The sequence below is a fragment of the Camelus ferus genome, chromosome 9, assembly GCF_009834535.1.
Source record: "Camelus ferus isolate YT-003-E chromosome 9, BCGSAC_Cfer_1.0, whole genome shotgun sequence".
Classification (NCBI taxonomy): domain Eukaryota; kingdom Metazoa; phylum Chordata; class Mammalia; order Artiodactyla; family Camelidae; genus Camelus; species Camelus ferus.
Genome location: NC_045704.1, coordinates 35,599,621 through 35,614,555, shown reverse-complemented (window position 1 = coordinate 35,614,555; position 14,935 = coordinate 35,599,621). Strand labels below are relative to the sequence as shown.

At 60.5% G+C, this 14,935-nt stretch overlaps 1 protein-coding gene and 1 pseudogene across 1 annotated transcript in view; both read right to left on the bottom strand.

Annotated features, from left to right (window-relative positions):
- Window positions 1-2,129: 2,129 nt before the first annotated feature.
- On the bottom strand, window positions 2,130-6,150 carry LOC116665756 (annotated as a pseudogene).
- The window catches only part of GNAO1 (G protein subunit alpha o1), a 143,402-nt gene continuing 130,602 nt past the window's right edge, over window positions 2,136-14,935 (bottom strand). Inside the window, exons 5-8 of the mRNA XM_006190098.3 lie at window positions 13,793-13,921; window positions 12,918-13,047; window positions 8,819-8,972; window positions 2,136-6,671 (exon numbers count right to left, since the gene is read on the bottom strand). Of these exons, the coding sequence (XP_006190160.1) occupies window positions 6,484-6,671; window positions 8,819-8,972; window positions 12,918-13,047; window positions 13,793-13,921 (601 nt within the window). The 3' untranslated portion in view covers window positions 2,136-6,483. The remainder of the gene's footprint in view (window positions 6,672-8,818; window positions 8,973-12,917; window positions 13,048-13,792; window positions 13,922-14,935) is intronic.

The following is a 14,935-nucleotide window of genomic DNA, read 5'->3' as shown; positions in this document are numbered from 1 at the left end:
AAAGGGACAGCCGTTCATTTCCCCCAAGAGCCCTATCCTAGCCCTGGGAACTTGTCTACCCCAAACCCAGCTCCGTGGGTCCACAGCTCAACCCCGGAAGTATTCCAGGCTACATGCTCCCTCTGAGGTAAGAAGACTGAAGCAACTCATAGGACGGAGCAGAGAAGTGTTGTGGGCATCACTGGGCGTTATTTACTGAGATGAACAAGCGAGTGGTGGTGCTGAGTAAACTGCTGTCCAGTCGTCTTCCTCCATCTATGCGGGAGCAGGAGCAAGATGGAGTGACTGCCACCAGTCACCGAGCCCCAGTGTGCCAGCTTTCACCCGCCTTGTGTCAGCTCCTCACCCGCCTTGTGTCATTTAACCTCACCAACTCGTAGGGGACACTGAGAGGTGACACAGCTGGGACCTGGGAGACCAGAGACCTACACTGGTTCTGGGCCAGACTAGAACCCCTGCAGTGCACGGGGCTTCTCCAGCCGGCGTGAGTAGCCTGTGGGTGTTAGTGGAATAAATAACCAGAGGGTCATGGCTGACTCTGCGAGTCTTCGGTCATCTATCCCATGATCGTGCTGTTACACCAGTGACCGGGAAAGGGTATCAGCCCCAAACTCTTGTTCTTATGGCCAAGGCCAGCTGGTGGAGGGGGCAGTTGGGGTTCTGAGCTGCCCCTTGGGAGCCCCTAGACAACCACACAGTTTTACTCTGCCCTCGGGTCTGTAGGAAATGGCATCGTCCTTTCGCTCTGCTGCACAAATTCAGCAAACCCAGATGATCTTACAACCTCCTAGCCTCAGCCAGTCAATTTCATTCTCAGTTCCCCCAAAGTCTGCTGCCAGCCACTGCATAGTCACGCTCAGGGAGGCGCAAGACTCATCTGCCTGGTGCCATCTCAATGGAACCTGTTCAGAAAAAGTCACGCGGAGGTTTCCTGGGAGGTCAAGCAAGTCCACGTGCAGGGCCTGGGCCAAGAACACCCAGGCTCCCTGGGCCGCCTGCGAGCCGCTCTGGGCACTGTGGGTCCAGCAGGGAGGGCCCCATCAGCACACAGCAAACCCCACCCTACAGCTGCCCAACCCAGAGCTGGAAGCCCACAGCCAGAGCCAGGTCCCTGCGCACTGCCCCGCTCTCTCAGCTTGGTCTACAGATGCTGGGGGACGTGGTAGGGACACACATCTCTCGAGACAAGAAGGGGCCATCAGGGTGACCCGAGCTGAGAGTGGGGACTCTGCCCATTTGGCACGTGGGCTGGGCTGAAGGTCTGGAGACCAATGAGCCTAGGTCTGAAGGAAAAATCCAGGCCAGCTGTCCAGGCTCCAGAGTTCCACTTGGCTAAGGCTCGGCCCCTCCACACCCCAGGGCTGCCGAGTGGGCGCTCTTCCCACCCATACCAGCTGGACGTGTGTGCAGGGCCCTCTGCTGGGCTGCAGGGGCCGTGGGACGACCAGCACAGGCTCCTGCTCTCTCAGAGCTCACAGTCTAGGTGGGGAGAGACGACGCACACACATGAAGGAGGCCGGTTCCCGGCGGCGCAGAGCTGGGGTGGGGAGGCAGCGGACACTCCCTGCAGTCAGACCTGGTTCCGAGGGGAGGAGGGGAGGGCCTTGGAGTGAGCCTGGAAAGACAGGCCAAGCCTAGAGATGCAGGGAGGGTGGTGGGGAGGGGAGCCTCTGCAGGGAGGGGAGGCGCCGGCACTGAGACCCCCTCTGCACCCCGCAGGCCTGACTGCCATCCCGCCGTACCCACTGGAACCCATCACCAAGGAGCCAAGAGCCTGGTTTGTCTTTACAAGCTTGCCTGGAGAACAGGGATGCTGGAACCCATTCAAAATGGGAGAAGCCACATCTGAGAAAAGAGAAGGGAGCCAAGGGCCACAGCCAGCTGACGGCACCCACCCTTGCCCAACACCTTCCTTCTCCCTCAGTCTCCAGGAGGCCCCAGGCTTCAGCGGAGCAGTGGCATGGCCCGCACAAAGGTGGGCTGGGCGCGGGACAGGCAGCCCCAGTCCCCACAGGGCGCGCCCCCTGTGCCAGACAGCCCCCAGTGCAGTCCGGCCCCAGGACGTGTGGCATGGGGGCGCCTGGAGGAAGGAAGCTCCCTGGCACTGACACAACACACCACACTCATGCTAGGAGAAGCCGGCACTTTTTATTAACAGTGGTTGACTAATAAATGCATTATGGCAGCCGATAAATTATCACAATGACTGAAGATTTATTAAACCAACGAGTCACTCTTACAAAATCACAGTTAATGTGGGGTGGGTGGCGGTGGGGGGTGATGGGGGTGGGACCGCTGCACCTAAGAGAGGTTTGCTAAGGACGGGGGGCCTGGGACCTGAGCCCACCTCTGCCAGGCACAGGGAGGGGAGCAGGCCAGCCAGGGCCACAGCCAGGTGGGGAGGAGGAGGGGCAGGGGGTGCAGGGCTGAGGCAGAGAAGACCGGGAGGTGAAGGGCCTGGCTGCTCGGGAGGCAGCAGGAGCAGGCAGAGGGGGATGAGAGATGGGCTCTGCTGAGAAAGCGTGTGGGTTCACGCTGGTGGTCTGGGCGCACTGGGCCAGGGGAGGCCTTTCTGCTTCTGCCTTGACCAGCTCCTCCCTTGACAGGGGCCTTCATTGGGCTGAGGTGGGGTCTATCGGGACCCCCTGGGCAAGAGGGTTCAGGACTTGCCTCGCTGGGGGCAGGGAGTGGGTGGCAGCAGTTCACAACTTGGCCCTGTTCCTGGTCTGGCCATTGTGTCTCACTGCCCTGGGCTGCTGGGACCCTTCACTCTGGAGGCTTGTGACTGTCAAGGGGCGGGTGTGTGGACCTTTGGCACCCTAGACTGAACCTCTGGTGGCCATGGAGCTGGAGCCTCAGGGCTCAGTTCCTGAGAACTGCCAGGTTATGCCTGAAGGCTTCCAGAAGGCTCAGGGAAGAGCAGAGGCGGCTCAAAGAGGCCTTACATGCCAGATTTCTCAGAAGAGGGTACTTGGCAGGCCACTACCTGGTCTGGAGACCAAGGCTCAAATTGTGGTGGATTTACTCACCAGGAGGGTTGAAGAGGGTGCTAGGTCAGACCAAAGGACGGGGGATGAGTCAGGAAGGATGCATGCTAGAGAAAAGGAAGAATCAACCACTGGGGCACAGACTGTCACCCTGTGAGGGGAGCAGTGGGTACCCTCCCTGTGCAGGACGCATCCTGGCAGGAGAGAAGGGCTTGGATGAGCTTGGGTGAGCTGACTCCTGGGTCTTCCCTGTTGGGGGTTTAAGGACAGCCTGGTTATGGGGGCTCTGGGTAGGGAGGGCACTTGTGGCTGCTGACTGGCCCCGGGGAGGCTCACTGATGTCCAGTGCAGTTGTGGAGGGCATGGCTGCCTCCAGGTCCCCTCAGTGGGGTGTGGAGATGGACTTGGGGGAGAGGCTGGGAGGCAGAGCTGCCTCCTGGTAGCATACATGGTGGTGGTCTTCTGCCTGGGCTCTGCCCACTGCCCCATGGTAGAAGCATGTGGCCATGGGCCCTCAAGCTCTGCTAGGGCTAGAGGGGAGGGACAGGGACAGGGCACCAGGCATCCTGGGCTCTGTGGGAGGTGGCCATGGAACAGAATGTCAAAACTGTTGGCCAGAGGCCCCAGCCTGGGCTGTCTGCACAGGGCTGGGGCAGACCCTACACCCTCCTCAGGCCAGAGCCCTTCCCTGGGCCTCGGGCACTGTCCCCTCCAGTCAGGCCGGGTCCTCTCTCAGTTCGTGGTGCGAAGGCCAATACCTGGCTCTTGTGAGGGCACAGAACCTGCCCACAGGCACCTAGATGGCAGGCACAATTGTCACGGGCTTGGCAACGGCGCCCCTGATAGAAATCAGTTTCTCCTTGGCTTGATTTAGAGAATTTAAGCACGGCCCCTGTGGGGCACATACTGGGCCACTGTGGAATGAGAGACTCACCAATGTCTGGTCACTCGTAACATCTCTCCCACATCCACATCCACGACGGAGCCAGAACTCATTTGTCCCCTCAGCCATCCCTCCCTGCAGCGAAGCCACCAGCAATGACGTGGACGGGAGACATGGTGGACAGGGAGGGAATTTCGCCCCAGACACCTGCTCACTGGGGGCTTCTACCACATGGCCAAGGACGCCCTGGGCAGGCCAGGGTCGGAGGGTGAGACAGAGCAAGAAACGGAGCAGGGCAGAGCATCCGAGAGAGAAAAGGCAGCACAGGGGACACAAGGGCAGGGAGACCCAAGCAGCCCACTCCCAGCCCCCTAATGCTGCAGATGGTGGGGGGTGGCCGGGACCTGGGGTCCTCTCACCTGCCTGTCACCCTAGTCACTGTGGTTTGAGGGACTAAGCTGGGCGATGGAGAGCCCTGGGCCTGGAGAGCCAGGGACTCCCACCTCCAGGGCAAAGGCATTAGAGGTGGGGCTTGGCCAGCATCCCCTTCTTGTCAGCTGCTTTTGAATCTGGGGTCACAGGGCAGAGCTGGCCACACCCAGGGTGGTGGTGCCAGGAAAGAACGGCTATGTCTTCATTGTTGAGCAAGATGAGCTGATTGGCCTGGGCTGCCCGTGCAGGACACTGAGGCTGCTGTCTCCAGGGCCTGTCCTCTGCCACAACCCAGCACCTGGTATGAGGTGCAGCACACACGAGGCAGACAAACCTGAAGTGGACTGGGCTGGCGGCGGGGCTCCTGCAGGCAGGCTGCCTTGTGATTTCCCACAAGGCCAGGGGCAGCAGCAAGAGAGCCAGGTGGGGGATCGGACTCGCCCCAGGGGTGCCCATCCCTGCGGGCATTTGGCACTAGGGAACGTGCCCTGGGTCTCCCAAGCACCCAGAGCTCTGTGTCCGTTAGAAACAAGAAGCCCGAGCTGCTGGCCTGGGCTCCTTTGGCCGTGGGGCTGTCAGGGGCTGTGCTGGGAGTCCAGGGCTCCTGCCTGGTCCAGGACGGAACAGAGCCCAGAGTGGAGGTTGGAGGAGCAGAGGGTGTGAGGCGGGAGCCAGAGGCCTCTCAAGGGGCAGCTCCTCTCCTCCTGTGGGCGCATGTGGCAACCCAGGCAAAGCCTGCCATCCAAGCATACAGGGTCTGCTGGGCTGTTGGCTGGTGGCCTCAGCCAACTGGATGCGCCGAGGGGTGAGAAAGAGATACGTTCATTGCCCGAGGCCAGTCAGGGCCTGGGCACCAGGAGGAGTTACCCAACCCCTTTCTGCTCAGGGATCGCCGCAGCAAAGCCCCTCTAAGGGGTCTGACGAGTCTGTCCAGAGGAGGGGCTGAGCACGTGTTTGAGCCTGTGCCCCTCACAACACACACTCCAGGGTGCTGGGCCCATCCATCTGCCCTCCTCTGCCCCCAAGGGCTGGCAGGACCCCAAGGGCTGTGGATAAACTATGATTTCTTCACCAAGACAGAAGGAAGCTGGGACATTGGCTATAGGGGCGGTGTCCACACCTCTCCTGGGCCTCCCTGACTAGAGAACCTGCAATCCAAAGGCTTCCTGCCTGTCCCTGCTGGTCTGCACTGGATTCACTGTGAACTCAAGAAGGAAAAGCACATCTCACACTCCTGAGTGGCCACCTGGGACCTGGGTGATGGGAGAAGTAGACGGTCACCCTTGGGCCTGCAAAGACTGGGCGCAAGGCCCCCATCCTAGTCAACACAAGAGCCACTTCCCCTCCATCTCCTGTCCGCCCCCCCATTGCCTTCTACCTCCTCCACCTTTGTCCAGGCACCACAGGACTCGACCCCTCCTACCATCTGCCACATGCTTTTGCCAGAAGTCAGTCTCAGAAACATTTCCAGACCTATGAGGAGTCAGGGATGGAGGTTCCCCAGGAGGGCACTGGGGAGCCCCAAGGGTATGAAGGAAAGAAGGCCCAGAGAAGGAAGGGCTTGTGTCAAGGGGCCGAGGTCCCAGGGGAGGAGGAAGGAGGCACTTGTCAAGGATGGAGCCCCCAGACCCACACATAGCTGGCCTGGCCCCACCCTGGCTTTTGGTGACAGAGCTGCCCTCCACCAGAGAGACCCCCAGAAGAGCCAAGCAGTGGCTCCCACTGCCCCACCCCTGCCAGCACCTTGTCCCAGGGCCACCCCCACCACCTGCACAATCTCAAAAGACAGGAGAAGACCCTGGGACTCTGAGCACAAGTCACTAAGTGTCGGGCATGCCCATTCTGGGCTCAACGGCGGCCTTGGTCCCTACACCCCTCTCCCTGGTGGGGAAAACACTCAGAGATGAAGCAGAGGTCAGTGAACGGCGCGCAGACATGAGCCGCCCAACTAGGCGTGGCGCGGGCACTTGGCTCCCCGCCAGCCCCGTTACCACGTGTTCTGATGTCTGGGGCTGGGGCGGCCGTGAGGGTGCTTCCTCCTCCCCTCTCGGTGCCAGACGCTGGTGCTTCTTTGTCAAGTGCAGAAAGTGGTCCAGGAAGTGGTGGAGCTCTGGTTCCAGGGCCGGGGGGCGGGCAGCAGGCTGGGGAGGGCAGTGGGCGGCTGGGCGGCGAGGCCAAGGCTCAGTAGAGGCCACAGCCCCGAAGGTTTTTGGCGATGATGACGTCCGTCACGGCGTCAAAGACAAACTGGATGTTGTTGGTGTCGGTGGCACAGGTGACGTGGGTGTAGATCTCCTTGTGGGCTGACTTGTTCTTGCTCTCGTACTGGGCCTGGATATAAGCCACGGCTTCTGTGAAGGCATTGGGGCCTGTGGGAGAGACCAAGTGCGGAGCTGGTGAGGCGAGGCCTCCGCCAGGGTGTCTGTCGGGCCTCAGGCCGGGGAGCAGGCACTGAGGGCCTCTCAGTGACAACCCTGCAGGAGACATCTAATGGGGTGGAGGGAGGCAGGGAGCTTGACAGCTCAGCTCAGTCAATAGCAGGTCATGAAATCAAGTCAGTGGTGCACCTGCAGTTCCAACACAACGAAGGAAACGAGACCCAGCCTCACCGGGCCCCCTGCATTAAGGGTGGTACTGCTTTGTGGAACTCCTGTTTCGTTTTATATGTGCATCTATGGGCTCCCAATGCAACGTTCTTTCTTCCTGTGGGTCCTGCCCAAAGAAGCCTGAACCAGCCCTCACACAGGTTCAGAGGTCGGCGCCAGCCCCTGGCTGATGATGCATGGCTGTCCTCTCCCGGCTATGACTCCGCAGAGAGGCAGAGACACCTACCTCCCAGGCCACCGCTGGGCAAGGTGGGTGGACACTGTGTGGCACCTGTGAGCTGCCTTGGCTGCCTTCCACCTTCCTCTCACTGCCCACCCACCCCGCCCTCCTTCCCTCCTCCTCCTTCTTGTGTTCACCATCGGGGACTCAGAACTGTCTGGCTCGCCCCCTACCTACCTTCTTGACTGCCATACAGCTCTGTACCTGGGGGAGCCCAGGGAGAGGGGTTTCCAGGAGAGCAGCTGCTGTTTGGGGAGGAACACAATGGGACTCCTGGCTGCCACAACCGCTGAGGGAGGATGGGAGGGGCTACACTGTGGAGCCACAGGGCTAAGCAGGGTGGCTGCTGTGCAGACTGGAGGCCAGGGAGTGGCATGCCTGCAGGGGCAACCCAGCCCCCCGACATGTAGTACAGGCCAGCAGGGTCTACCAGACCACCAGGATTTAGCTCTTTCCTACATCTGGACTGGAGTTGAAAGAGACTGTTCCTGGGGCCTCGTCAGCACCAAATCAGCCTTGGTGACTCACCCTGCCTGATTCGGCTGCCCCAGGGGCCATAGCCCAGGTCACCCAGGGTGAGATCCATAGACCCTCAACTTACATGTGACTAAAAGGAGGCTGACTGGCAGGCGTGGGGGATGCAGAGCCCACCCTACCTCTGGCTGCGTGCTGCTGGGGGCCTGGCCCATGGGCAGTCAGCCTGATCTTGAGGGAGGGGGAGACAGAGTGAGCTTTGCCGCTTGTCTGGCTCCAAGGACAGGCCCCAAGTCCACTCCTGGGGACGTGGGGCTAGGCCTGGCGGATCCCCTAGCAGGCCCACCTGCCCCTGTGCTCTCCAGGTGGGGACTGGTGCGGCTGGGGGTGCCCACCTCTGCCTTCACTCGCCTCTCTGACCAGGCACTTGGGCAATTCCAGCCATGCTGCTGCTGTGTGGGGGCCCCTGTCAGGCAGGTAAACCCATGGTAACACTAATGGGGCGGTCTCCATCATGCTCAGTACCCTCCACAGGGAGGCCCTGGTCTCTGCTGCTTGTGAAGCTCTCTCACATCCAACAGGCCATTTGACTCTTGTAACTACCCGTGTGGGAGGTGCTGTCATGATATTTTTCAGTTATAATCACAGTTGTAAGTGTAACAGCTACTGTTTAGTGAGCACTTACTATGCACCAGCTGCCATGCTAAAACCCCCATTCCTTAGCCCACTCTGTCCTCCTGGGAGCTCTGGGAGGGAGGGCTGGATAATCACAGTGATATCCCCATCTCAAAGATGTGGAAAGTGAGGCTCTGCGAGGTTACATAACTGCCTGTGAGTGGCAGACATGGGGGTCATGAACTTGGGCTACCAGACTCGGAGCCCCTGCTCCCTTAGCCCCCTCATCATTGTGTGTTGCCACCATACTGATAATCTCTATTTACAGGTGACCGAGCTGGGGGTCCGAGAGGCTGCCGAGATCACACAGCCTGTTAATGGCAGAGCTAGGAGTCCAGCCCTGCCTCTGCTGACCAGATAGCCCACGCTGGCTGCCCTGGCCCCCTCAGCACAGCACATTCTGGGGGTGGACCCCCTCCCCGCCTTCGGTTTTGTGTCGGATTCTCCGCAGTAGAATCCCATGAGTCGGTAGAGCATGGGAAGGGGAGATGGAGCCCCCTCAGAAGCCAGTGTGGCCCCTGTGAGGAGCGGCGGTCTCTACCTGTGTACTCAGGAAAGCAGATGGTTAGCGGGGACTTCTTGATCTTTTCTTCAAAGATGTCCTTCTTGTTAAGAAAGAGGATGATGGACGTGTCTGTGAACCACTTGTTGTTGCAGATACTGTCGAAGAGCTTCAGGGATTCGTGCATGCGGTTCTGCAACAGAGCGGAGAGGCGAGTGAGGGCTGGGGGCGCCCAGGGCCCTGACTTACCGCGGCCAGTGACACAGCGGGACAAGCAAAGGGAAAGTCCACCAGCGCGGCTGGACACGCCACCAGGGACGGAGATGGGGGGACCCACAAGGACAAGGACGTGGCCCTGCTGCATTCCACACACAGGCAGGTGGGGCGGAGCAGGGCGGCAGGGTAGGGAACGCTGCCCCTCCCCGAAGAGGGCTGACCCAGGATGGGGTAGCAAGGTCACTGGAGGGACTCCAGCCCACGGAGAGGACATGCACCATGCACGCAGAGGCAGGGCCGCGCCACCATCCACATGTCCACACGGGACCGCAGGCATGCAGATTTCTCCACCAGGTCTCATTCAGTTTCGCCAGCAGGGGTGGGAGGGTACACGCATTCATTTGGGAAACATTAACCGAGGACTAAGAGGTCCTCGAATTAATCCAGAGTTGGAAGCAGACACCTGGGGGACAGCGTCGGGGGGGTGATCTTGCTGTGGCCTTGGTGCGGCTGGAGATTGGGTGGGTTGGCTGGGCCATGGGCCGTTCTGGCTGAGTTGCTTATTGGGGCTTGTTTCTCAATAGAGGGGCCAGGAGAACCCCAAGATGAAAGCCAGCAAAACAGATTAAAACAGAGAGGAAGATAAAAACCCAGGAGAGAACATGAGAGAGAGAGAGAGAGAAAGAGAGAAAAAAAAAGCAAAACCCAAATTGGTTCAACCAGTCTCAGGCTGGGAAATCAAAGCCAGTCCCTCTGGAGGCCCCCGTGCAGCTCACAGAGGCCACGGCCACCCTGGGACTGTGGACTGCGTGGCTGGAGATGGAAGGCGAGGGTGGGAAGGACCAGCCTAAGCAGAGTGGCTGGTGAGGAGTGTGGGGTGGTGGGGGGAGCAGGCTTCACAGCAAAGTCCCCCGGCGGTGCCCTGACACCTGCTGCTTTCAACTCTTAGCTGATGGTTTCAACTGGGAGGAGGCACTCCATACCTGCCCGGCTTGGAGGGTCTCTCAAAATCTGCTCATGGTTTTGGTCTGTGTTTGGCAAGTTAAGGCCCTGCAGGCGGCGGTGACACGGTACTGGTGGTGCAGTGGCGGCTGGCAGGCTGAGGCCCAGGGCCACTGGGGTCCAGGCTGCAGTGGACAGGGTGGCCGGCCGGTGGGTGGGCAGACACTAGCCCAGGGCTCCTGGCCGGGCTCCCGGAGTTGCCTCCAGACACTTTTTCCTTGGGCTGCCCCAATCCTCGCCCCAGGCCTTGGAGGGAGGTGCAGGGCTGACCAGAGAGGAAGGCTGAGGACCAAGGCCTGGTCACCAGGGTGTAGCTCTTGCCTTCCAGGGACAGAGGGTCCGCGTCCCACAGCTTGTCCTGAAGCCGTGCGCCTGGACAGCACTGCCCCACAGCTGCCACCTCCCAAGTGAACTGTCCCAAGGGCGGGCACTCTCACAGCCCCGAGCCCGGGGTCCTCACTGCTGCCCACGAGGCGGTTCCATCGCGGGCCCCACTTTATGGAGGAGCCAGTGGAGCAGCTGTCACACTCACACAGCAGGCCCTAGGCCACAGCCACCAGACTTCCCAGCTGCCCAACGCCACTGCCTGTCCCTGGACATACAGATGTTTGCTCAGTTCTACGTCAACGACGCTGTTCTTACGGTCACCATGGCAATGAGCTGCTTTTGTGCAAAGCCAGTTCCTGTGTCCCGGAGGGGCTTATTGCTCCTTCCTGGGTGGAGAGGGCCCCCGGAAGAGCCCGTTCCTGGCTGTGGCTCCACGTGCCTTTGCTTCCCCAAGGTCCTCTGCTCCAGCCCTTGTGAAGTAGGGCAGGGAAACAGGGGAGAAGGAGGGAGGTGAGGGAGAGAAACAGTGAAGGCAGGAAGGCGAGAAAAAAGGCAGAGGAACCTGGAGGGAAGTACCCCAGGATGGGCCCTGGTGAGGAGTGAGGGCTGGCCAGGCGGGCAGCCCAGGAAGGCCATTTGAGTGCGAGGCCCGGCACCACGCCGTGTGCACTGGAGACCCAAGGGCCATGGAGCTTGGGGCCCCATGGCTGCTAGACCCGCCTAGATGTCCCTCCGCTTCTGCCTTGTGCTCCAGAGGCCAGTGCGAGCTCCTGCCCCGGGGCCGATGGGCCTGTGACTTGGGGTTGAGCTGGGCAGGTTCCCGAGGAGAGGCCTGTTCAGGGAGGAGGGCCCTTTGCTTTCTTTGAAATGCACGGCTGCACTCACTGCACTAGCCCTTCTTCCCCCTCCCGGGCGCTGTTGGTGGGAGAAGATGAGCCCAGTGGAGCTCAGACCACGGGGGTGGCCAAGCGGATCGCGAACAGTGGGTCCAAAAGCCAAAAGCACAAAAGTCGACAACAGAACAGTGAGAGACGTGCCAGGGAGTCCCTGTGTGCAGGTGCCTCGTGGGGGCAGCAGGATCCCACCTGGGCTTTGGGGTGATCAGTGGGTCTGGGTCTAGTGACCTACCGAGGCCACTGAGAATCGTGACTGTGTTACCAGAAAGAGCTGCATAGCTGGGGCCCCAGAGCCTCCCCTGGAACAAGGCAGGACCTGAGAGGCTTTGCTGATGCCCGTCTCAGGGGTGCAGCTGGGCCTGAAGGAGGAAGGGCGCGGGGGAAAGGCCGGCACATGATGCGAGTCTGCGTCACCCACCCAGCCAGCAGCTCTGGCCCCAATCTGCCCAAAGCCCCATCGCTGCGTTAAGTCCCTCAGGACGGCGGCTCCTCCTCCTGTCAGCACTGCACCCTTCAGCCCACGTCCTAAACCCCCTCAGATCTCCACAGCAGCCCTGTGGGACCAGCGGGCCAGGACTGACGGGGAGACAGATCTAGCGAGAAGGCAGACCTTGTTCAAGGCTCACCATGACAAACCCAGCCTTGGGGCCACGGGTCTGTGCGCGCTTCAGACTGAAGGAACTACCGACTGCCCAGGGTGTGACCCCCAGCCCACCAGTCCGACTCCAGCAGGTGGCTGTCTGTGGAGATCCTGCAGGTGCACCAGGCCAACACCGGCTTCCCCTGCAGGCTCTGCAGAAGGCCCGCTGCTCTGTGGGCTGCAGCCCACACAGGGGCTGCTCAGCGGGTCCCCCAGCCCAGGACAATAAATCCCCATGACAATTCAACCACCAGCTCAGTGCTACTGCGCCAGAAACGGTTACAGGTATTTCTTGCAAATTCTCTCGCTCTACTGCCGACGCCCACCAGGCAGGTACTACCCTTACACCCCTTTGACAGATACCAGTAACTGCGGCATAGAGTGCTGCCGAATTCGGCAGCAAACTAGGACCAGACCTAGATAAAGGCAGTGCCCACCCCAGGTGAAGGCGCCCCCGAAAACCAGCCTGGCAGTTCTCCAAGGCCCCAGACTGCAGATGCATCGACGGAAGGCAGAACCTGGGCTGGCGTCCTCCAGAGGAGGGAACCATGGCCCGGCTGTCAGTCCCCAGCAGGCCACCTCCCACTGCCCTTCCCGCCGCCAGCTCTGTCCACCATACCTGGCAGCAGCCTGTCCGTCCCCTGCTCAGGGAGGGCCATCAGAGCCAAGAACCACTATTTCTGTCTTACAATTTTGTTCAACTGCACCCTGATTTCTTTTAGGATTTGCTTAATTTGGTTCTGGCCTGACGACCTCTGTGATTCTGCTGTGTTTACTGAAGAGGCACTTAGTGCCTGAGACCCAGAGCCTGCAGAGATGTCCGTGATCGGTCCGCACATGGCCTCTGAGCAGGACGGCCTGTGGCTGCCTGTGCTGCGCCTGCATCACCAGGCGTTTGCTGGGCAACAAAGTCAGAAGAGGGAGCGGGCATGGCCCGCCCAATGACAGAACCCCAGCCACTGCAGGGCCCTGCCCCAGAGCCGCTGTGGGCCACTGAGGCCGAGGGTGGCCAATCCTGTCGGTGCCCTTCAGGCTGGGCGGGCCCAGGGCCACTCACCGTGGTCTCGTCTTCGTGGAGCACCTGGTCATAGCCGCTGAGCGCGACGCAGAAGATGATGGCCGTGACGTCCTCGAAGCAGTGGATCCACTTTTTGCGTTCAGATCGTTGGCCCCCGACGTCGAACAGCCTGCCAGGGACACAGGGAAGCTGGGAGTGGTGGGCAGTGGGGCCCAGGCAGGTGGGGGGAGGATGGGCCGCACACATGCTGCGAGGCTCCAGGTGCAGACAGACTGACCACAGCCATCCCCAGGGCAGGGTGGCCATCACTGCCTCACTGCATGAAGGTGACCCCAGGTGGCGGTACAACCCTCCAGCAGGGCCTGAGAAGTCCAACCTCATGCCTCAGACCCTGTTCTGAGGTGCTCAGTCCCTGGGCTGGAGTTATGTTGTATGCCTGGGGACAGCTTTGCTCCTTTCAGGCCTTGGTTTCCCCATATGTACCTGGAGAGAGTGCGTCAGCTGGTCTCCAAGCCCCTTCCAGCACTGAGATGATGTGGGTCCTTGGGGTCACACACATGGTGATTGGATTCACCTACCTCATTCCCCACCCCTCCTAAAAGGCGGCTTTCAAGGGGCCACCTGGGTGGTCCACCCTCCCCCTCCTCCTCCTCAGAAGCCACCTAGGGACAAGACTCCTCTCTTTTGTCCACTTAAATCCTCCCTGTTCCTCAGAGCCCCACTCCAGGACCCCGCTACCAGGAAGTCTCCTTGCTCATCTCAGCCCCTGAACTTGGTGGAAGAGAGGCACACAGACAGTTCCCTTCTCTTGGAAGCCCCCTGAGGCAGGGCGATATCCTGACGAGCTGAGGCCGAGGGGCTGGTGACACCCATCTCCTAGACACCCACAGGGCTCAGGAGCCTCCCTGCCTCACCTGAAGTGGAGGTTCTTGAACGTGAAGTGGGTTTCTACGATGCCGGTGGTTTTGACCCTGGTTCGGAGGATGTCTTGCTCGGTGGGCTGGTAGTCGGCTGCCCCGATCCGATCCAGGCTGTCCAGGTAGCTGGGGACAGCAACACACAGGGGCCTGTGGACCAAGTGCTGGGCACAGCCATCCCCCTCAGAGCCAGTCCTGGCCAGGGCACCTCGAGGGCCACAGTGGAAGGACGGCACCGCCTGGTCCAGGACCAGGCGTGGGGGCGGCAGCTGAGGAAGAGGAGCTCACCCCCTGGCTGCACATTCTCAGAGAGCCTCTAACTCAGACCAAGGGCCACGCGCACGGCTCCAGGCACACTCAGACAAGATCAGACCTTCCAACTAGCCTAACGTGTTTATAAGACTGTTTGTCATTCCTTCATCTTAAGATAATGATGACCAGCAGTTAGGTTCTATTCTTTACAAGTGTGATCAGGTTTCATCCTTAATTTCCTGAGTTAAATGCACTATTTTACAGATTAGAAAATTTAGGTTTCCTTATGAAGGTGGAGGCCTCGCCCAGCAAGGAGCGGGGACTGGGATTCCATCTATTGACCACGCCCTCCAGTGCCCCTGAGAAGCAACCTGGGCTCTGCCGGCCTCTTCCACATGCCTCAGAGTGTACCAAGGGGGCTGTCACATCTTCCCATTTGATACTCCTGGAGGGGAGGCCCAGAGGTCACACAGTCAGGCAGGGGCTGGGCCTTGCTGGGACCCAGGCCTTGGACATCATGGCCCCTCCCATGCCACCACTGGCTCTGGAGACAGACCAGGCCTCTGCAGTTTGCCTGCCAGACCACATGCCGGGAGGGGCTTGAGGGGTCTGTATGGGTTAGGCGTGCGCCCTAAAGCAGGCTGGGATCCAGGAAACCAGGAAGGAGGGAGCTGGGCCAGGCTGGCAGGAAGATGCAGTGATTCACACAGCCAGCCAGGCCATCCATCCCTGTGCCGCACACAGCCCACGGGAGCAGCCCCAAGGGCTGAGTCATGGCACGACGTGGGGTCCCAGGTTGCACGTGGAGGGGACGCACTTCATCAACACTTGCCCCAGGAGCTGCTGTGGGGCTGGCTCCCCAGCTTGCGGACGTCTACAGGGCTGGGA